Source organism: Seriola aureovittata, chromosome 19 (genome assembly GCF_021018895.1).
Source record: "Seriola aureovittata isolate HTS-2021-v1 ecotype China chromosome 19, ASM2101889v1, whole genome shotgun sequence".
Taxonomy (NCBI): domain Eukaryota; kingdom Metazoa; phylum Chordata; class Actinopteri; order Carangiformes; family Carangidae; genus Seriola; species Seriola aureovittata.
In genome coordinates this window covers 11910102-11932592 of record NC_079382.1, presented here as the reverse complement: position 1 = coordinate 11932592, position 22491 = coordinate 11910102, and the positions used below count along the sequence as shown (strand labels likewise).

Below are 22491 nucleotides of genomic sequence, written 5' to 3'. Positions count from 1 at the left end.
GGCAACATAAATTCCTGAGTGTGTGTGTGTGTGTGTGTGTGTGTGTGTGTGTGTGTGTGTGTGTGTGTGTGTGTGTGTGTGTGTGTGTGTGTGTGTGTGTGTATATCTTTGAACTCCCTCGTAGAAGAAGAATTGTAACACAAAAAAACAGACACTGTAATGCTACCAAGCTGTTTGTGGCTCTGACGGGACAGTACTGTAAAAATTTTAATATCAGAGGCTGAAATGAGAATGCCTGTGTTCTGTACAGATCTTATATGATGGGGAGACAAAGCACAGAAGGCCTATGTTTGATGGACTTTTATTATTTTTACTATTATTATAGCTCTGTGTGAGAGGCACATCTTGAAAACATTACTTGGCAAAGAGTCAAAAGTTTACTAGGGCTCATCCTTGGTTTTTTTTTTTAGTGGTTAAAATTCAGTGAAATGTGCTACTCTGGCTGCGATTTCCTTTCCGTCCCTCCGTCTTTTTAAAGCCATCATTGTCTTTCCAGCAAAGACAAGGAAGACTTTCAGGGACAACTTGCAATAAAAATAAATAATGAAAATAAATACAGGAAATGAAGAAAGCAACAGATTGGAGGGAAAGTAATTCAAAGACAGCTTTTTAAAAAAAAAAAAAAAAAAAGAGAAGGCGACAATTTGAGCTGTCCTACTTCTGAGTGTCATGGAGGTTTTGATGTTCTTGAAAGGGGGGCGATGATACCCAGAGCCACAGGGTACCTGCCAATACAAACCCTGCTCCCAACCAAACAGCCCCCCCACCCCACCAACCACCACCACCACCCCCACAACAATCCTTTGCTTCAAGCTGGGCAGGGAGAGGAGGGGGCTGGAGAGGGGTTGACGAGAGTCTGAACAGGCCGGAGGAGGGACACACCGGCGCCATGGCGATCCCTAAGACAACTTATCTCTTCTCTCACAATGATAGCGCCTGTCAAAATAACTGCCAAGATACATAGCCAGCCAGGAACTGGTTAACTCCAGAGTTGTCCAATCAGAGGGCCTCCTGCCAGGATCTCTGCGTTTCCCCAACTTCTGGGACCCAAGTTCCACAAACACACATTATCTCTGTCTCATTGCTCTCTATCTCAAACAGGTTCAGTTCAAATAGACCTAAACCTTATTAGAGGAAATGGTGGGGAAAAGTTATTACAGAACATTTACAACCCAATTACATTCAAGTTAACAACACGTATTGAGCATCAGGTGTGAAGTTGTCTAAAAGCTGTAAAAGCTAAAGAATTATATTTAAAAGAAAGGTTAAAGATACTTAATTGCCTCTACGTCACCCACCTCTTGTGAAATGCTGGGGAGAGAGCGTCCTATTTCATCCAACAGAGACAGCTTTTGAATGTTGTTTGTTCTTTTCTTCAAATTGTAAAGACAAATAAAGAGCTCATTAATTACATTTTTCTTACTGAAGATGCTGTTTCAATGTGCAGTAACCTTAATCGGTGGACTGCTTCATATTCCTAATACAGTAGTCTATGCCCTCTTCAACGTTTTGCACACCTCTGTTAGCTGTAGCATTAGTAGTGAAACATCGCCCCCTAGCGGTATATTTGATAAATAGCTCGCCAGAAGTGGCAATGCCAAGTGCACCGTGTAATTCCGGGTATTTCACCCTTAGGCTAAGGAATGGGTTAAGGTCTTTACAAGTCCAAATAATCACAGGATTTATCTGAGGGGTATTATGATAGTAAAAATTAATAAATAATATGTCTACATTTAAATGCCACACAAAATATATTTCTGGGGTTTCTCGAAAATAGAGTATAATTCTTATTTTAAAAAAATATTTCAAATGAAAAAATATTAAAATAAAACAAAAATCAGTTAAATTTTTAAGCAACAAAGCAAACATTGAAGAGAATATCTTGCTTTGAATGTGGGTCAGGGAGTTGGTGTTTGCATTAGATTAACGTTAAAACCTGTAATGCTTTTGTGCAGACTACAGGCCGCTATTTAAACGGTGGTTACAACAAAAGCGCCGATATAACTCTAACTGTGATGATTACTAAATAACGCTGTTACTTACCTGCAGTCACTTTTCCCTGTAACTATTCACTAGTAATACAATTACAGGCGTGTCGGTAACTTGCGGTCAAGCTGAGGAGGATAACCAGCTGTCGTTCGGTCAAGTTAGATCATTTAAACTGTATGACGAGGTGGAGGGATTTTTGTGAGAGCGATAAAAAGAGTAGTTCCCTGACCGGGAATCGAACCCGGGCCGCGGCGGTGAGAGCGCCGAATCCTAACCACTAGACCACCAGGGACTGTTAGAAGCAATACAGGAATCATATCATTTTGTTTTCTATACATGTGTTATATTGCTGATGTTATTTATGGTCATTTGGTTACATTTACCGTTGAACTATGAAATCCCCGGCCTGGCTAAACTTAGCTAACTATAAGCTACTGTTAGCAGAGGCTTAGCAGGCTTATAGCTACAGACAAGCAGGTGGTGAGCTCCTGTGCTTTAACAGCGCACATGACACCAGAGGGCGCAGTGAAGGGAGGTTTCATTTTGATATTAACCTTAGCTGTTTGAGGATGCACGCAAGGTATGTAGGCAGTTTTCGCAGCCTGTTTTTATGGCAGATTTAGCGTATTAGTGCATCGTTGCACATCGGGATTTGGCGTCAGTGTTAGGGCGCATTACATTCACAGGAATGCTTTACCTTAAGAGATTTGGTTAGCGACTGGGCCGAGTAAAATATCCTCAACATCTCCACCAGGTTGCTATTGTCTTGTAAACAAAGTGGCTAGCTAGTGCCGTTAGCATCAGCTGGTAAGTCAGATGGAGCAGTGGACCTTGTTCAGTGTGCCTGTGTTTGCTCGGACCTGGCGGTAGAACAGACGGATTTCTCTTTAGCAGTGCTGGGCATATGTCTGTTGTTGTTTTTGTTGCTGCTGCACCGTAAGAAAGGGCTGAAAGCTGCTCAGTGGTCCCGTTCATAGAGGAATTCCCATTAAGCAAGCTACTACAATCTGAAGAATGTGGCTAGCTAGGTGGGGTAACAGCGCTTCAAAATTAGCCTTTTCCTCTGTGGTAAGCCATTTACCTGTTATATAACACTTTGAGACTACACGTGGATGAACTGCAGTTGCCCAATTTCTGTTCTTTAGGGTGGGACATGTCTGTGATCGATTAACCCTGTGGTGTTATAGCTAGATTATAGTGTAGCCATGGCGGTCTGAATGTTTACATCTACCAGATTCCCAAACTGATGCTGCTAATAATAGACCCACCGTTCCGATGAAGCATAATTACATAATTAAACGCATGTTTACTGTAGCAGCATTAACTAGTAGCAGATGTGTCTTTCCTCTACAGCCGAGATGATGCATTTTCCTTCCTGTTGGTCAGCCATTGTCAGCAGAGTGGCCTGACATGCTTATTATAGGATGCTTTCATCGCCCTCCACTTAGTGTGATGAGGCTTCACCATCAGTTATTGGGCTTTAGCAGTGAAGTGAGTGTTGTTGAGTGAGGAGGCACCCCGTGAGCCAGCTAATCCCCTGCCTCTTTTTCCTCTGCAGGACAAGAAAGAAGTGTGAGAGCACAGTGTGAGAGGTGATCTTCCCAAAGTTGTCTATTGGCTTGAACACACTTGAGTGCGTGTGTGTATACGTGTATGTGTAAGGGTGGATGTTTGTATGGATGCACTTGACTGCGTGCAGATTTAGGACCCTGGCCTGATGGAAAAGAGAGACAGGAAGCCGGGATATTTTGCCAGGTAAGGGACTTTTTCTGAGTACTTTGTATTGTCATATTTGTGTTTAATTTTGGGGTTTTTCATGCAGCAGAACTGATGTGTAGCCCCTAGCATTTTAATGATGACTAAGCTTATGATCAATAACATAACAGATGAGGTAAGATAAGGGTTAGAAAATTTGCAGTGTTACAGCAGCAAAGTGGACAGTACAGAAAACTGCAAAATGTCAATAACAAATATTAAAAATCCTAAATCATAGAAACAAATATCAAACATATTTGCCTCAGAGGAATTTACAATCTCATGCAGTACTCTCTATCCTTAGACCCTCAGTTCAGATGAGGAGAAAATCCTCAAAAAAAACTTGAAATATTCAGTAAATCCATCGCATAATATCAGAGGTCCAGTTGAAATAACCGCTGCAGTTACCAGGCGACCAATTACCATGGAGTTCAACGAAGGACAAGCATCAACTTATCATGTTAATGGGTGATTTTTCTTATCCAAACTTGTAATGTGATATATTTCTGTTTATAGGAAGTGTTTTGGTTAAATTCTGTGTTAGGATTTGTTTCTTTCCGTATCTCTTAGCCCATGAATCACATGTTGGAGTGTAAAGTCCAAAATCTGTTGTTGAAAGAACTTCTCTTTGAGCTTTGCTTGTTTGAGGTGACACCGTTGGTTTTCCATTGTGATGCATGTTCATTTGTGCCTTGACATTTTTGCTGTCAAGGTGCATTAACTCATTTCCTCTTCTCACCTTTTGGAATCATGGATCAGCACTGTTAAGTCACCTGTCTCTGAGCTACACCCATCTTATACTGCCTCATATAATCCGAGTTATTGATCCACCGCAATGATGTTGACCTTAAAATTGGATTTTGGCAGCATTGTGAAACATGATAACAGGAAATGTGTGGAAAGAGGCTTGTCACAGCTACGGTGCATAGACAGGTCAGGTTATGAACAAAGAGCAGCGCTCTCTCTCTGACGTCTACAACTCACTAATTAATGTCTACTGGCAGGTGTTTGATTTAGAAAGCTGGGTGAAAATGAATGTGGATAAATGGGATTAAATGGTGGATGTCTGTGTAAAATGGTTTAAACGTGTCTCACAAGCCTCAACCTAGAAAATATTGCTCTTGCTCTGCTTGATTTTTAAAATGGGTAAAAAAAAAAAAAAATAGTGTGAAAAGTAATGATCAGTGAATGTTCCCAAAAATAGATAAATAAGTTGATTTACGGATAAGCAGTAGTGACGCGGTGCGTATGCTGCTAAGAGCAAAGCTGTTCAATATGGACATGAGGGATGTTGTGAGGTAGTGAAGTCTAATGGGCTTCATTGTTTCTTATTACGTCTTGGGTTACTTGTTCAGGCTGCACTGACAGGCTGGTACAAACCTGCAATTTGTCCTCTGTTTTTTCTTCATGTGATCGGCTTATGTTGGAAATATTCGGCAGAGAAATGACTTTGTAATGGCATCGCAGTCCAGGCACCCTCTAATTATTAGGTAGGCAGTGTATTAGATTTTAATGGGCTGCAGGCTTTGTGTTAGGGACGGTGTTTTCCTGCAAAGTGAGTGTGGGAGTGAGCAGCAAAAACAACAGTGGAAAGGTGCAGGATGAATACATCAGACTCATGCAGACTACTACTGTAAAGACAGCCACGCTGTGCCTGTATGGACGGAGCGAACATGTCAGGAAGGAAAATAAGCCTTATCTCCAAACACAGCTACTGCTTTAACATGTAGCTCTCCTGCTACTTGCACCATATGGTGCTTCACTTCCTGACAAATAGAGCAAAGCTCACAGAGAGGCACACGCATACAGTAAAAGCCAATAAAAAGTATTAACCTGCCATGAAACTTATCATGTTTTATTGTTTTACAGCACTGAAACCCAGTGCGTGTAATTAGGAGTTTTTGACACAGAACATTAGCACGAAAGACTCATGTCAAAGTAAAACGGGTGATTTGAGGTGAAATGTACGAGGTCCATTTCCTGGAAAAAACTACACCATGAAGACAAAGGCACAAAAAGATTTACTGAAAAGTTTCAAGGCACTGAATATACACTAGGTACAGTAAGACTGTGCTTTGAAAACAGGTACAGAATATGACATAGTACATTTGTCTAGAGCAGACTGTGCGCACATACACACACACACACACACACACACACACACACACAAACACTTTGAGGATGATACTAGTGACACTGCTCATGAAGTAACTGTTGCCTTGGGGGTTTCACGAGTCACAGTTTTATGGCTGTTAAGAAAACACAACATGTTTGGTGGAAGATATGTGGGAGACACTGAAACAAAGTAGAAAAATGGTCTATGGTCTGAAGAGACCGAAACTATGCTTTGTGGGTTTCACACTCAACAGTGTATTTGGTGTAAGTCTAACACAGCAGTGGAAACACACAAGTCCCAGTCCACCATGAAACCTGGTGGTGGAGGCGTCACGCTTTGGGGATCCCCCTGTGCCACGAGAAAGTAAGGGGGTAAAATAAATGCTGCAATACAGAAATATCTGTGTTTACTACAGAATTGCAATTGAGGAGAACATTTATTTTCCAGCAAAACAGCTGCAGACGTGAAGACAAAATGGCATCCAATGGATCCATAGAGACTTAAGGATTATTGCTGTTGTAGTTTGCTGTAGAGAGATGGTTTTCACATGTTCTGTTAAACAGAGTCAAAAAAGTGAAATTTTATGCATTTGATTCAAAGTTATAAAACACAGTAAAATGTTAAGTTGTTGACTTAAGCAGGGCTACTGTAAGCACAGTGAAAACAGAGTTCAAGCCAAGTCTTGTACATGGAAGTTCAGGGTTTTTTTTTATTTTTTTATTTGTATTTTCATTTTCACTTGTTACTTGCAGTATCAGGCTTTTCTCTGCTGTTATGCTGAGATGTCGATGGAAGAGAGGAAGGGTATGATGACGGGGGGGTGATTGGGACACTGTGAGACATCCCCCACAGTGAAACAGACGGTGCTTTTAAGAATGTGTCTGCAGATTCTCGAGTTCACTACCAGATTTGTGCCGCATCGGTTAAAGTGGGAGAGTGACCTGAGGCTGCGGGAGAGGCCTGAGCCGTGTCTGTCTGCAGCCTTATCGACCCACTCTTGCCTTTCCATTAAGCCGCTTGAACACTTAAGACGCTTAAGCTTTTCGCTTTTCCTTCACTCCGTCTTTGTCAAGGGCTGTGCACTACCCCTGCCCCTCAGAGCATTTGATAAATCAATTTGGTCTCATCTTTGTATTATTTAATCTGTTGCAGTTTTGCTGACATTAGACGGTAAACAAACCTGTGCTGCCTGGTCATTTTCCGATCATGATGGATTGAAAAATATAAGTAAAATGGTAACGACATTGTAACTGGCAGAAATGATTAGAGAAAAACTCCTTACTTCCAGTGTGGAACTACAGTTTTGTTCCTGTGTACTATCCAGCTCACTGTAGATCACAATAGGCCAATCTGAAGGGTGGAAGTTCAAGTGAATGCCTCATTACATCCTGTGGTAGTCGGTAACAAACATCATCAACTACAGCATAAACATGGGAGGAATATATAAATGTGCACATATTCCTACACACTTTATGTTGATCCCCACGCTGAGAGAGCTATGATCGCACGAGCTCTGACCAAAGTGATCAAATGGCCGTCTGCAGTGCTGTATTTTCTTTACCCAACTTTATGAGAGGGGGTAAACAAATCCTTCTCCTCTGGCATCCCGTCAGGCTGAAGAGGCGGAGACAGCTGAAGCAGAGCCAATCGGATAAGAATGTGAATGAGCAGAACCCGACAATCATCTCCTGTCCAGACATCCCAACTGACAGCAACCCCAACAAGAAGACAGATCTGCAGAGAATAACAGCGAAAGCGCCTGCAGCCTCAGGTAAGAGCTGCGTGCAAACTCACAACAAAGATTTGCAGCTTGTTTTCTCATGGAGAAATCACTTGAGTAAGAAGCACTCTGAGCACCCTGGAGCCCGTAATTGGCCTCAGATACACTTAGAAAAAATGGATTAAACGGCAATAATGGAGACGATGTATATTATTTTAAAGCAATCTGTATTTAGAGTGTGTTATTATCAGTAGACTTAAAAGCTGATTTATACGCCTCCACTGATGTTATAATGTGGTTCTGCAGATACTAAAAGGCTCCACTTTTAACCTTTGGTTCGCTCTTTATCGTCTCCCAAACCTTCTGTTCACCGCCATCGTTAGCACTGTATTACAAAAACAGTGTTAGATAATATAAACCTGATTCATTTGGCAGTGGAACAAATGCCACATCCTTGCCTTAATGCACAATACTCCTATGAGACTGCTGCAACGATTGCTGGGTAAAACCCCTGAGAATTATAATGACGTCAAACACATTCTGGTCCTAGTTTGCTGTTGTGGCAAAGACAATGAACCTTGGTGAGACAGCCTCATTCAAAGCAGCTTTACTGCCTGAGCGTTTTGTTCTGTTGTGGTTTTTTTGTCGCTCTGTAATTTCCCACTTTTAGATGAGCAGCAGGTCAGCTTACAGTAGTGGTATTATTGTCACTGTCAATACTGCTGCTTTGTTATTTGAGAGAATTTTCCCCCGACTGATAGACGGTACAATCATCTGTGTTAGGAATCACTTGTGGTGAAACGACCTCAGCAGTTTTAAACAGGAAGTTACATAACCTTTATCCTGTGCTATCTTACAGCATAATGATGACATTTTATCCACCGTGTAAACAAAGCTTATGAGTATTAAGAGTCGGTGCTAATGTTAAATCACAATGGAAATATTATAATGGCCTTAGTTTGTGCTTAAAAATGATATAAAATCCAAGTTACGATACAAGCATCTTTGTCATAAACATAATTTTTTTAAGTGAATAACATTTTTCGAGGGTTACGCCTTTTCAAACAGAAGAAAAAATGCTTGTAATAGGCTAATAAAAGTAAAATGATATCAACTAAATTCTATCATTCAGCTACTGAACTCAGTGTGTCCATTCAGAATTGCTAAAAAGACATTCTTTGTGATTGACTAATGTGAGTGTCACTGTGTGCAAAGTGTTGGAACATATTTTGGCTTCAGATTTGCCCCAGAAGAAATCTAGTTGAAGTAGGCCTGAACGATCAAATCGAGATATTATTTAAATCACAATGTGGCCAAGTGCAATCGCAGGAGCTGCACTTTTTCTGATTCAGGTGAAATGTGTTACAACAGACCATAAATGAAGCATTGTGTTGCTACAGAGATGCTCCAACCAACAAATCCTATTTTCCAAATGTAGAGGAACCTTCTTGTTTCACATGAGACCCAACAAAAATCACATCATCATCATTTTATTTTCACTGAAATTGAAATTGAGATTTTTTTTGTGCATACTTCTCAGCCCTAAATTGAACCTATAAAAACTGTTAATATTAAAGGCATGCTCACAATATGTGCAACTCGGACTGATGTACAGTTTTAATCAGTGGTTTCGAGTTGGTTTTCTGCATTTGCCTTGTGTGAGTGACATTAAGAGCATTGTGTGTCATTCTACCATATGTTGCTGGGTTTGTTTGTAGCAATAAATCATCCCTGAACGCAGCATGTTGACAGTGATATGGACTCAAACGTGCAGTGGGCCAGCCAGCTGTGTACATTCTGCCCTGAGTGTTTTGATAAAACTACAAAACATATACCTCTAGGTTTTACGTCACCACATCATGCGCAGTATTTTATCATTCACCGCCCTGTACTAATTCGGTGAAAGAGGTCCAGTTTTCACACAGGTGACAGCGGACTTGTGTTTGATGGTGGCTGCAGCAAAGAGCAGACAACAGCAGCAGTCTGGCTGTCTAATGCTTAGTCACGGCCTCTGTTTCCATGGAGGAGGCAGCAGTGTAATAAGGCAGCAGGGAGTGGTGTACTAATAGCTTATGTGTTCTTGGCAAGAAAAAAATGCTGACTGTAGACCTTGTCTGCCACAAGGGTCAGATTGTGAATTTACAATAACTGCTTCTGTTAGTGTGTGTGTGTGTGTGTGTGTGTGTGTGTGTGTGTGTGTGTGTGTGTGTGTGTGTGTGTGTGTGTGTGTGTGTGTGTTTTCAAGCATGGATAACAATATGGGACAAACAAGCTCTGGTACTTAATCAAAAATGTGGTAACTACGGTATTAAAAGCTATTTAGAAGGTCCTCTGTTGCAGAATTTCTTTGTTCTGGTTATGTTATGGTGCTTGAATTTTTATTGCTTATTGCAGAAAGTTAGAATCACTGGATTATTAAAAACATATGTTAGCAACCTAGAAAGTATGAGGCGGACACTTTATTAATCTCTCAAAAATAATTGTGTGATTTTTTTTTTTTTTTTTTCCCTATGAGAATATTGTCAGGTTGGTAACATCTCTCCATCTGCAAAATCCCTTTCTCTTTTTCGGTCTCTGTCTCTCTCTCAGATGATGGCTGTAAAAGTAACAATCAGGCAAAGAAGGAGAAGAGGAGGCCACCGGGGACAGTGGAGTTCATTGTGAGTAGCACTGCACTGTTAGCACACTTTAAATGTCTGGCTAGCTGACAGGAAGGTTGTAGATTGCATCATGTAGTGTTTTCTCACAGGAGTTGATCTCTTGTTTCAGGTGGGACCTAACGATTCCCTCAACAGCATCGCTCTCAAGTTCAACATCACCCCAAACAAACTGGTCCAGCTGAACAAGCTCTTTGCTCGCAGCGTCTACCCCGGTCAGGTGAGAACACTAACTGCACCACATTATGCTGCTCCCGGTCTCTGCATTATTTATGTGACTTGCTGATCATTGGTCGTTGGCCCCCACTACAGAAGCTGTTTGTCCCTGATGTGAGCCAGCCAGAAACAGAAGTAAAGTCTCAGAGCTCCTCTGATCCCACCCTCACAAATGGTTTGTCTGAGAAACCATTAAATGTAAGTGAAAACCAGTTTCATTATGTTGATTACACTGCATGTTGCTTTTTGCTGTAGTTTACAGCAGCTGTTTAGGGACAACTTTGTGAAAAAGGCATACATCTTGGAGGAGTTGCACATTAATTAATTAGAAGATGAAACGGGAGTATATACAGGGGATCTTCTGTGCTTTCAAACTTTGTCCTCTGACTACACTGACTGGTTCCAGTAAAATCATGGCTTTGATGCTACAAAGTGTTTTATTATTCTCCCATAATTCAAATTCTGCCGCCCACCATGATGCATTACAATTGAGTATGAGCGAGCAGTTTTTAATGTTTAGTGCATAAACAGTGGGGACTGAATATGTTGCCAGTTTGCAGAGAAGGGTAATTTAATCGACCAGCATTTGGCAGTCAAGTGAAAAAGTTACTTCAGACATAATGTTATTTTAAAAAGCGGGGAACAAATGTTTGGCTCTGATGGCTTAAATCTCTGATTCTAAGTCAGTAAAGAGCAAACACTGATGAGAACTGAAACCACAAACCACTGCATTACACACTTCAAGCTAGCACTACACAATCAAGCTATAGAAAAGCATAACAATCAGGTCTCTGATCTGTTTTTTTTTTATGTCCAACAGGATGGCATTTCAAACTGCAGGTCAGCAAAATCCATCCGGCGTGAGCTCTCCCCGAACTCAGAGGACGAGAGCCCGTCGACTGTTAAATTCATCAAGATGAGCTGCAAGTATTTCACTGATGGCATGGTAAGAAGAAAACACAGTCAATTTTTCCTTTTTTATATACTAAACAAAAAAAGTCTATCAATAAATACATACAGTATTAAATGTAATTCATGTGTGTAATAATATATCAATTAAATGATGGCTAAAATATTGACCTAATTCAAATTATATCCAACAGGTACCACTCTTTGTTTGTTGTTTCTGACCAAGAATCTCTGTCATCCCTCCCTGTTTTATTGTAATCTTGCAGGGAGTGGTGGGAGGCGTGCTGATCGTGACCCCCAACAACATCATGTTTGACCCCCACAAGTCAGACCCCCTGGTGATCGAGCACGGCTGTGAGGAGTACGGCCTCATCTGCCCCATGGAAGAGGTCGTCTCTGTAGCGCTGTACGACGACGTGTCGCGCATGAAGCTCAAAGATGCCCTTCCATCGTAAGATCTCCCAACCGCCTCCCTCTCCTCATTTCCCTCTTTTGTAACTGTTTTTCTTCCAGTCCTCAGCTCTTATTCCTCCTTTCTTGTTCCTCCTCGAGTTTCTGCTTTCTAGTCCTTGCCAACAATAAAACTGTTTGTGTCAAACCTTTCGCTTTCTGGAACTTTTCAAATTTGTGTCTTTACCACATCTCTTAGTTTGTCTGTTGGCTGTTATAGAGCGCCTTTGTTTCCACTGGGTCTTGTCTATGTAGATCCAAGTTAAAAATCCCCTTAGTTTCCACTTTTAGTTTGTAATTTTTAATCTTACATATTTAATTTGTTCTTCATAATTTTTTTCTATTTTAAATGATCTGCTGTTTTTTCATCACATTTGTTATTTTTTTTTTTTTTTAAGTTGTTTATCATTTTGGTCATTTTTAATTTCTGTTGGAACTGTCCTTTTTTTGTTTTTTCCCTTTTTTCATTTTCATCCTCGTTTGCCGTGCGGTATGTGTGGTGCCCGGTGACCCATCAGAGACCTACCCCAGGATCTGTGTCCTGTGTACAGGCCTGGTGAGTGGGAGCAGCTCCCGTCAGAGCGGGACCTAAACCCCTTCAGCCGCTACGAAGCTCTGGAACCAAAGCGACCCATCGTCTTGGACGACATTGAATCAACCCTCTCTGAAACTGGTAAGATTGTGTCATTAAGCTCTGGCACGGGTGATCCACTTCCCCAAATGGTGGTTATTTTGGCTTATGACTTTTAACTTGGATTTGTTGTCCAGCATCAGGCGACAGGTGCATGTTCTGCTTTTTATGCTTTTGTCTAGTAATTGAATGAAAGTGGTTTGTAAATTTTCAGATCCTTTCCTGTGACCAAACATTTCGGTTCCTAACTTTCACTAATTCCTCATCAAGTTCTTTTTCACATGTCGATTGATTGTCTCGATAATTAATCAGCAACAATTTTGATTATCAGTTCATCATTTATGTCAGTATTTAAGCAAAATATTTAAACTAAATATCGTTATGAAAATAATCTGTAGATGTAGCTCTAGAGTAGAATGTGTTGATCTTAAACAAAGCCTGATTTATCTCTTCAATACCAGGAAGTACAGAGGGAGAGCAGACAGAGAAGTCTCCGTCAGATGAAGGATTCACAGAGTTGGAGCCTACTGTCAACGGGAGCACTGAAGAAGCAGAGGGAACGACCTCCAGAACATCCAGCATCCTCAGCAGGGACCAACAGAAACTCCTAGGACCAAGTTGCCCAGGCCGAGGAGACAAGTCGATGCTTGATCAAACTAAAGGGAAGCTGGATGATGAAGAAGATGAAGGTGTGGCTCAGAACAGCTCCATCGAGGATGGAGAGTCAATACAATCCTCCTCAGAGACTGAGAAACAGGGCTACTCGCACGATAAATCTACAAGCCAAGACGTAACCAAAACCAAAGACATCAAACCTAAAGGGAAGGAAGAGCTGCTAAATGGTATAGATGATAAGATAATCTACGCACCAGTGGACCAAAACAGGAAGTTGAGTCTGATTGAAGCTGCAGAGGTTCATGGGAACTCCAGTCCTAAGAGACGAAGCTCGGACAGACGAGCTGAGGAGGACGAACTCAGTGAGGAGGAGAGACGGAAGAAAAACTACGAAGCAGAAGTGAAGTCATGGCTGATGGAGAGGATGCAGGCTCCAATAGAAGGTAGACATTGTAAAAAGATATTAAATCCATTGTCACAGTTATTGTAGTTATTTGGCAGTTTATATGTTGAATGTCGGGAATATCAGTGTCTAGAGACACTCCCAAATCTTAAAATCAAAACAAATGTTCATGTATTTATTACTTCTTGCTTTCTTTTCTTTCTCATAGTGTCTCTTTTTTTTTAAATTATTTTCTTTAATGTCCTATCTTTTTATGTCACAATTGTCGCGTATGAATAAAAGGGGAGACAGACTCTCAATCACCATTATTTGCAGAATTTAAACATTTCAGATTTTGGCGACTCCTGGTGGTAGAATCAAAAAAAGACACTGTGACCTCATCCAAAAAAAAGAAATCTGGGATATCTGGGTACTTTCGGGGATATAATGAAGACAATGAATGTGGCATTAAACTAACATAATTTTCTCTCTTTTTTCGGTTCCCTATTCTGTACAGACATGCTTTTTTCATCAGAGGAGAAGAGTAAAATCCCTCCAATGTTCCTCTGCTTTAAAGTGGGAAAGCCAATGAGGAAGTCCTTTGCTACCGGCATGACCTCTAGTCCTGCCCACTCCTGTGGGGGCCGCGAGAAGCAGCCAGAGTACTGGTTCGCTGTGCCACAAGAGAGGTAAGACAGTGACTGTGTCATCATACAAAAATTCTAGTATATTGTCTGTACTGGAATCCAGCAATGAAATAAATAAAAAGTGACACTTATAACTTTCTGTTGCATAGTTGCTTTTGCAAAGAACTAACTAACCATGAAATGTCTGACTCATTGAGGAATTTTGTGGTTTGTGAGCTGTCTGTGATTTTTAACCTCTCTTATACACTGTATGTGTTCCAGGGTGGACCATCTCTATGCATTTTTTGTGCAGTGGTCTCCGGATGTGTATGGGAAGGAGGCTCGAGAGCAGGGCTTTGTTGTGGTGGAGAAAGATGAGCTGGACATGATCGATAACTTCTTCAGTGACCCTGCATCTTGCAGCTGGGAGGTGAGTTGAGTGGAAACGGCCAGTTTGTCGACGTGCTGTTGGTTTCAGTGCAGCCGAGTAAAAGCCTTCAGTTTTTATATATTGCTTTTGTGCATAGATAATAAGATCCCTATGTCATTGATTTCTCTCAGATTTTGACTTGCTTATAACCTTGTTTTGCTTCTAGATCATTACCATTGATGAGGCTAAGCGCAGGCAGAGTTTTGGCAGCTGTGACGGAGACCTGTCTGTGGATGCACTGCCCATACTCAGCGATACCAGTGACCTGCTGCAGGATACACACATTGAGAAGGTGATTAAATAAAATTACCCGCTTACTGATAAGAAAATGATTAAACTTTGCGGAAGAAATATGCAACATGCTCGTCAGTGCGTCTCATAATCTGGTAATCTGTTTGTTCTCCAGCTTGCCTGTCGCCTGCCAGCCCGTGTGCAGGGTTACCCCTGGAGACTGGCCTACAGCACCGAGAGAAATGGGACCAGCCTCAAGACTCTGTACAGAAACCTGACAGATGTGGACAGCCCTGTTCTGCTGGTCATCAAAGACATGGATAACCAGGTTAGATACTGTCCATGTGGATTTACTCACTGGCTGATAATAGAGGAGGTGAACAGCAGTCAAATGCAGTGGCCACTGATCATCAGTAGATGGCATTCATAGTCTTTACCAGTGATGTCATCTCTGCAAAGAGTTTATATTATGTATAAAATAGTAGTTTACATTATGGAGAAACACCATTTTTTTGTGATTTGAGTTTAATTTAGCAAAAATATACAAGAATGTTTTTTTTTTGTTTTTTTTTAAATAGGTTATGCATGTTTACCATATATGAGAGGATATTGTTGTTTTTAACAACTTATATTTTTCTGTATGGGTTTGTGTTGGGTTTATGATTTGGGACCAGGTTATTTCCACAAAGTTCATTTTTTATTTTTTATTTTTTTCTCTTGCTCTGGACCCGTGTTAGCCCACCACGTGTTGAGCATGTCAAATGTTGGCAGCAGATTTCATCGGTCTTTGTCTTTCATTTTCCAACCCCATTGCAGTGTTAAAGGTGTGGACTGAGCAGTTGGTCCGAGTTGAATATTCAGTATTCACTACTGTATATTTCAGGGTTTTCCAATACAGTAATAGACCCATGTAATGGGAGAAACTGTCAGTAGTTTGTAAAATTGTGTAGTTGCTGTGTTTCTTATATTACAAGGTTTTCATCATGATCTCCTTTTTAAAATCAAGAAGTCACACACAGTAAATTTAAACATGTCTGTCAGTGTATGGATCTTTAGTCTATGAGTTATTTATTTAACCCTGTCAAGGCAGCATTATTCGTGCACACACTGACCCCATTATGGTTAATTAAGTCACATCCTCCCAGAGCAACACAAGGGGTTTTAAGTTTTGGAAACAGTTCATTCAATTATGCCTCTGTGTTTGGGATATAAACCATTTTTGATTTTGTTGACACCTTGTGGTAGTATAAAAGATGCACTTTAGTTAAAAAAAAATCTTAAATTAATTCTGACTCTTGTCACAGATATTTGGGGCATTCTCAACTCATCCCTTCAGAGTGAGCGAGCACTGCTATGGCACAGGAGAGACGTTCCTCTATAGCTTCTGTCCTGAAATAAAGGTTTGTACCAAGTTGGTTTAAAAACTAATTTTGGGTGTTTAGCTTTATTCCTCCAACTGCAAATTCAGACATTATTTGCTGTTTATTTTCAGGTGTACCGGTGGACGGGGGAGAATTCTTACTTTGTGAAAGGCAGTACTGATTCTCTGCAGATGGGAGGAGGAGGGTAAGATCTGTAACTATAGCTCATTTAATGTAGATTTCTCAATAATCTACACTCTTTTCTCACTTTCTCATCAAGTGATGTGCACCTTTTCCTTAACGTCTTCCTTCCTGTGCCTCTGCCCCTCCTCTGCAGTGGTCAGCTGGGCCTGTGGCTGGATGCCGAGCTCTACCGGGGCACCACCACCAAATGCGCCACCTTCAACAACCAGCCACTCTCCGCCCAGCAGGACTTCAGCATCCACAGTCTTGAGGTCTGGACCTTTGAATAGCCTGGCCTGCTCTATACTAGCTACTTCTACATTCACGCTCTGCTCCACAACCCCAAACCTTCAAACAACCCCAAGTCTAATACGCACCACTTGGAGGCAAACCTAGCTACCCCACAACGACACTAAATGCTCCGTGAGAGAGGACAGAAAGCGGCACCTGTGGAGTGTTCATGCTGACTGAAAACAGAGCGGAAACGTCTGTCCTCTGTAGCCTGTTTTGACGTGGGTTTGACCTGCAGGTAGGTTGGCCAGTTTATGTCTGCGTCTTCCTTCAAAGGTGGAAGTGTAAGAAAATGCTGTTGCTCTCAGTTCATTGGCTGCCTTAGACATGTGACAACGGCCCCAGCTTTCCCAGCATGCAGACTGCCTTACCACCACAAGCTTATGAAGAGAGAGGGACGACAAAGGCTGCTAATGAGGAAATCCCAAAAAGAGCTGATTTTTAAGTGTGTATGAAAGAATAAGATGTCCCATAATACTGTAGGTTTGTTGCAGAAATAATGGTTGATGTAATTTGTATGTGTGGGAATGTACAGGGTGATGCACCGAAGATGTTGATGGACGGCATATCTTTTTTTAAAACGCTATGGACTTTATACCTGAAGAAAAAAATACCAGGAAGGATATTACATCCTCTATCATTAAATTACTTTCAATGCGGGAAACGTAGTGATTGTTTACAATGGAAGTGTTGCACTTCCTCTAAAGGCCGTCTTGTCCCTTTATTTTGAGTTTTAAATTAACCGAATGAGAATGTTTCATTGCATTTCCTCATGATTTCATATAAAGTTTCGTTCCCCCTACAATCCAAAATAAGTGACAGAGCCAGGAAATGTTTGCAATGACCAAATATGTTTCTTTTTAATTTCATATTTGTTGTGAGCTTGTCATATTTTATAAAATATTTTAGATTTTTTTATTTTTACATTTTATTTTTGCATTCTGTTTTTATAAATATTGTTTTTTTGTTTTTTTTTAATGGTTCTACTTTTTAAAAAATGTAGTGCTTAATATTTCTGTTTCGGATTGGACCCAACAAGCACTAGATAATTACTATTGTCAGTAATGGATTCATGTCACGCTGACTAATTTTATCTCTTTGGTTTTTCATTTGTAGTCATTGTTGAGAGAGTTACAGGCAGTAGAGTTTGAACATGATGTCATTTTTCACTACAGGACTAGTTAACAGTCCTTGCTGTGTTATGGCCCCATGTAATTAAGCATTTCTTCAATATAAAATTTGTTACTGAATGTTATGTGATCACCACTACAGGAAAGCTGCCTGTCCAACCACAGGTCAGCGTCTGCTTTACCTAAAAATGGGTGGAAAAGGGATTATCTGTTTTTGCACTCTGATATACCACTAACTAAAAATTCAAATCTACTAACATGGAAAAGATAAATGTTCATTTATATCCTGTGTAGGTGACACAGGCTTGTAGTGCATGAATATGCAATACTGCAAATGTCCGACACCATTGTTATGATATCTACCATACTATTCACCAATGCCAGTTATTGCTTCATGTGAAAATGAGCTCTGTTGTCTGTAGCTGTTCAGTGTTGTTACTGTGAATGTTCCCTAAGTATTATTTCTTGTGAATCCAAAACTGCTGTGTTCTGTGATATCACTAAGGATCTATTTATTGTGTTGTTATTGCAACCACATTTAAACCTAAATAAATGTTAAATATACACACATGATAACACATTGTGTCGTTTATGTCCAACTTTCATCTCCCACATGTTCATTTCCATTCCTTTTATTCAGAGGGATTGAATGTCCAGGGTTCATCAACTCAGAGTTTAGGGTTTGGCTCAGAGTTTGTTAAACCTGCTTTCTGGAATAGACCCTGGGTTTAGTGAAGACTCCCAGTTTGTTAACCCTGAGATGAGGGAGACTCTGGGTTTTCTGATCCAAGAGGAGAGGTAATTCAAACTCTGGGTCATTTATCATTGTAACTGAAACGCCTGCTGCCCATTTAGTAGTGTTCCCTGGGCATAAACCTCTGAGGGCCATCAAAGAGAAATTCCACAGGATTGCAGGTGACTGATGTAGAAATCCCTCAGTTCAAGTTAATGACAATATTTTAAATTGTATTCTGATGATGGTATTCTGCTGCGACCAGACTGAGATCAGTCATTAGTTTTTATTTAACGGGGTTTCTCAATGCTGTCTTACAGTAACAACTAACATCTATCACTCTGTTCAATGAACAAAGGATTTGCACACAATAAGTAAAGCTTTGTACAGATGTCATTCATATATAATTACAAATATACACACACTCCTTCTGGCTTTGGAATTATTTGAGTTCATCACTTTACCGGCTCAAAATTTTATTGGCCCTAATTTGAGCCCATAAAAAGAAGCAGAAAAAGAAGACTTTACTGATTGGATTGACGGGAAGACACCTGGATGTAATTCATCATCCCCTCCAAGATTGGTAATTGAGAAGATGTAACACTCGGTAGATTAGCACTGCCTCGGTTTCAGTTTTAAATTAATTAGTTTGACAGACATAATAAATCAGACTAGCTGCGAGGAAGATGAGCCAAGACCTTTTTTTTCCAGGCATCACTGTAGCACATCTCTGTAGCACCAGCGCTTTAATGTCAAAAAATGTAACACAGTTACTACAATTGAATCAGCCCTAGGCCTTTTTTTCATAATGTTTTAAGGATTTGCGAGGCATAACATAATTGCTGTGAACCCAAATATTCTGACCAATAGCCGTGCGAGCTAAGATCATGAATCTTAAACGTGCGTGACATGTTCTATGTTTATTGTTCTGGGTTACTTTTATTTTAACTCTGTAACGCCCTTTAAATGTCAGTAAAATACGTCAGAATTACGCCTTCACTAACCGACCCAGGGTTGTTTGGTATGGATGTAGGACATTTAAAACCCACCTTTCTCAGAAAACCTGTGTGTAGAAGAAGATCTTTGATGAAACCACGACCACTTCCGTATGACGAAAGCACATGACTCCGGCCCTAACCCCGACCAATACGGAAGTGGGCGTGTCTCCATGGTTTTAATCACAAAGGCACAAGTTACCGGCAGAGCGAGTTGAGGAGAGGGCAGCGGGGATATCATGTCAGGTAACATATAGGAATATGGGAAACATGGCGAGAAGCAAGTCAGACCCCAGTGAAGGAAAAGTTGAAGATTGTATTTTCTGTTTGATAGCCAACAACCAAGACCAAGAAGCTGAAGTTGTTAAAAAGGTAAGATCCAAGAGTAAAGTTCAGCTCAGACAGAAACAGTGTGTTACAGTTTTCCAACAGTGTCGGTTTAAGAAGTGCTAGGAGGAAACTTTTCATTTTATGGAAAATGTTTTATATTTTATACATTTCTAAAATAAATAATCATGAATACTTTACATTCAGGCATTATTTTCAAGTAGAAGATCAAGAGTAGGCCGACATTAAGTTCTTAAGTTAAGAACTAAATTCACATAATCATCATAAAGGTTTAAGATGCGTTTTGAGTGATTTTCAGTTCTTGTGTTGAGGAAGTAATTGAATAACAGATGAAAACCTGTGTCACCTTTTGGTACCAAAGCACCAAGCACCAAGCCCAGAGATGCTTGCTGCTGTGTAGAGAGCCATCAGCGCAAACCCTTTCTGAAGCCTTATTAAAGTGAATTTGTCAGTGAGGCTTTTAATAAACAACAGTGCAAACAATGAAAAGGACTCAAGACAGACAGACAGACAGACAGACAGAAAGTGGCAGTCGTGTGACAGCAGCAAACAGAGGGTTTTTCCATCTTTCTTCTACTAAATACCACTGTGACAGATTGAACAATGAGTTTTAACAATCCTGCATTCGCTGACCTATGTGTTCTGCCCACAGAATAAGGAGCTGGTGTGTTTCAGGGACATCGACCCTGCTGCTCCTCACCACTACCTGGTCATACCCATACACCACATACACAACTGCTTCTCCTTGCAAAGGGATCACATTGGCCTCGGTCAGTTAGAAAATGGATCTGTACCAACTAATGCAACTAATAAAGAATAATTATAATTTACTGCTATAATGTTGTTGCTGCTGCTCATACTACAGATTTTGCTTTAACATACTGCTGTTAATACTCTTGCCAGCACATTTATTCTTACTTACAGTAGGATACTATTTGTAGACCTTTACAACTGCTGCTACACCACCTCTGGTAGCAGAGGTGGCAGAGGTCACGCTGCCTATAAGCGGATACAGATTGTATTTTATCTAACCACATGTTCACAGATAAAAAACCTGTCATGTATCCAACAGTTGAAAGGATGGCTGAAATGGGGAAAGCTGTACTACGTGAACAAGGGATCACTGATATGATGGACATAAGGTAGGTAGAGACACTCACCTTGTCAAAAATCAAAGTTTACAAGTTGCTGACGTTTTTCATTCCTCTTCTGGAAGCTGCTTGTCAGTGTGCTGATAATAGCATTGATGTGTTTTCTTACACAGGCTGGGGTTCCACAAACCGCCCTACATTTCAGTAGATCACCTACATCTCCACGTGCTCGCCCCCAGCAGCCAAATCTCTAACTACATGATTTATAAATTCATTCCAGGGACCCCAAGTTTTATTACGGTGAGTGGTGAAGACTAGAAATTCCCTCTGTTGCACTCTTCCTCCTTATTTTACTGATTCTATTTATCAATTCTCTTATAATTCTAATGGCTGTGAAATTATTTATAGTATTTAGAAACGTGCCCTTACTGTACTCTTTCTTTTGTTGTCAAATGGCTAAACATAATGTAAATGTAGATAGTGAAACATGTACAATGACTTCAGTGTGCATCCTCCTTTGATCTTGACAATCCCTGTGCCTTATTTAAATGAATGTATTTTTCTTTGCAGGAAGAACGTCTCCGAAAAAGGCTAAAAGATAATGCTCCACCAGTCAAGTTTTTCAACAACTGTCTGTCATCTCTGTGAGCCAGAAGGTCCCGAACTGGACTTTGGATTACTCAGATGAGTTGGTGAAGCAGAATCAGCCACAATGAAAGACAAATACAGAACATCATCAGGAAACTGATACATGCGACACAAATCAAGAGAAAACAAATTGTGAAATGAATTATACTTGTATGATATTTTTATGATGTTGATATTATGATGATATAAGAGGTCAGTGAATTGAGACCATTGGCCACCGTGACGCAATGTATGATCACCTGTTGAGATGCATTGGATTTTTTTAAAATGAAATTATTTACTAAAAAGAGTTTTTTACCTGCTGCCAAAATGTTTGCTGTGTGTCAATTTGATTATTTTTTAACAGACTTTTAAGAATATGTACCATGTATGCATAAATATCAGCTGAAATAATAAGGAAATTAAAACTAGTATTGGCACATCACCCCTCTGAGACACAGAGCTTCAAGAGGAGGTAATTATCACCTCAAGGCCTTTATCATGTCACTTTATGTTGTTCTTTAGAAGTGCAATGCAGTGAACTACATTATCACAAAGTGATTGCAACATGGTGAACATGTCAGGGCCTGTGGTCAGGGCATCTGAAGGGCTGGGTCTCCACGTCAGTAGCTCACTTTCCCTGTTGGTAATCCAATTTAGAGCCTGGAGGATATTTTGGGATTTGAAGGTTTTCGATTGGGCTCAGTGTAATTGTATGTAACTGTATTAGGAACGTGAGTTAGAATTAATTGTTCAACATTTGATATCTGCAAATTTACTTTTATTTTCCTGCCTAGATTGATACCAATATCTGCCTATTATCAATAAAAGCTGTTATTTTAGCATAGCAGAGACTGGAAATGGGGGGAAACCATGAGGGGAAACAGCTAGCCTGGCTCTATCCATCAGTAACAAACCCACCTACGAGCTCACTAAAACTCACCTAACACATCATATCTGATACAAAAACCAAAGTGTAAAAAAAAACAAACACCCAGTTTCTAG

General features: G+C 40.4%; 2 protein-coding genes and 1 non-coding gene across 7 annotated transcripts; 2 read left to right on the top strand and 1 right to left on the bottom strand.

Moving 5' to 3' along the window:
- Positions 1–2209: 2209 nt before the first annotated feature.
- trnae-cuc (transfer RNA glutamic acid (anticodon CUC)) lies at positions 2210–2281 on the bottom strand. The gene has a single exon. It is a non-coding gene; the product is annotated as a tRNA-Glu (tRNA).
- A 138-nt stretch (positions 2282–2419) lies between these two features.
- On the top strand, positions 2420–18268 carry LOC130160584 (nuclear receptor coactivator 7). 5 transcript variants are annotated; one of them, XM_056363192.1, is made up of 17 exons: positions 2420–2569; positions 3548–3744; positions 7474–7631; positions 10170–10240; positions 10350–10457; positions 10550–10651; positions 11274–11399; positions 11629–11813; positions 12331–12485; positions 12905–13501; positions 13958–14129; positions 14349–14496; positions 14663–14788; positions 14903–15055; positions 16032–16127; positions 16220–16293; positions 16426–18268. In XM_056363192.1, exons 2-17 carry the CDS (start codon positions 3707–3709, stop codon positions 16559–16561), a joined length of 2445 nt encoding a protein of 814 aa, XP_056219167.1. In that variant the 5' UTR covers positions 2420–2569; positions 3548–3706; the 3' UTR covers positions 16562–18268. The 5 variants fall into 5 exon arrangements, with proteins under 5 accessions (XP_056219167.1, XP_056219168.1, XP_056219169.1 ...); XM_056363193.1 differs by lacking the exon at positions 2420–2569 and adding an exon at positions 2600–2796; XM_056363194.1 differs by lacking the exon at positions 2420–2569 and adding an exon at positions 2821–3057 and having other exon boundaries at positions 12364–12485.
- A 1324-nt stretch (positions 18269–19592) lies between these two features.
- On the top strand, positions 19593–21931 carry LOC130187180 (adenosine 5'-monophosphoramidase HINT3-like). Its single transcript, XM_056404562.1, has 5 exons — positions 19593–19792; positions 20421–20538; positions 20841–20910; positions 21033–21159; positions 21430–21931. Exons 1-5 carry the CDS (start codon positions 19682–19684, stop codon positions 21505–21507), a joined length of 504 nt encoding a protein of 167 aa, XP_056260537.1. The 5' UTR covers positions 19593–19681; the 3' UTR covers positions 21508–21931.
- Positions 21932–22491: the final 560 nt, after the last annotated feature.

Excerpts from the sequence above, each read along its gene's own strand:
- LOC130160584 (XM_056363192.1), top strand. The coding sequence starts at position 3,707 with ATGGAAAAGAGAGACAGGAAGCCGGGATATTTTGCCAG. Across the intron at positions 3,745-7,473 it reads AAGCCGGGATATTTTGCCAG|GCTGAAGAGGCGGAGACAGC; the intron begins GTAAGGGACTTT and ends GCATCCCGTCAG. Across the intron at positions 13,502-13,957 it reads GATGCAGGCTCCAATAGAAG|ACATGCTTTTTTCATCAGAG; the intron begins GTAGACATTGTA and ends TATTCTGTACAG.
- LOC130187180 (XM_056404562.1), top strand. The coding sequence starts at position 19,682 with ATGGGAAACATGGCGAGAAGCAAGTCAGACCCCAGTGAAGGAAAAGTT. Across the intron at positions 19,793-20,420 it reads AAGCTGAAGTTGTTAAAAAG|AATAAGGAGCTGGTGTGTTT; the intron begins GTAAGATCCAAG and ends TTCTGCCCACAG. Across the intron at positions 20,539-20,840 it reads AAGGGATCACATTGGCCTCG|TTGAAAGGATGGCTGAAATG; the intron begins GTCAGTTAGAAA and ends TGTATCCAACAG.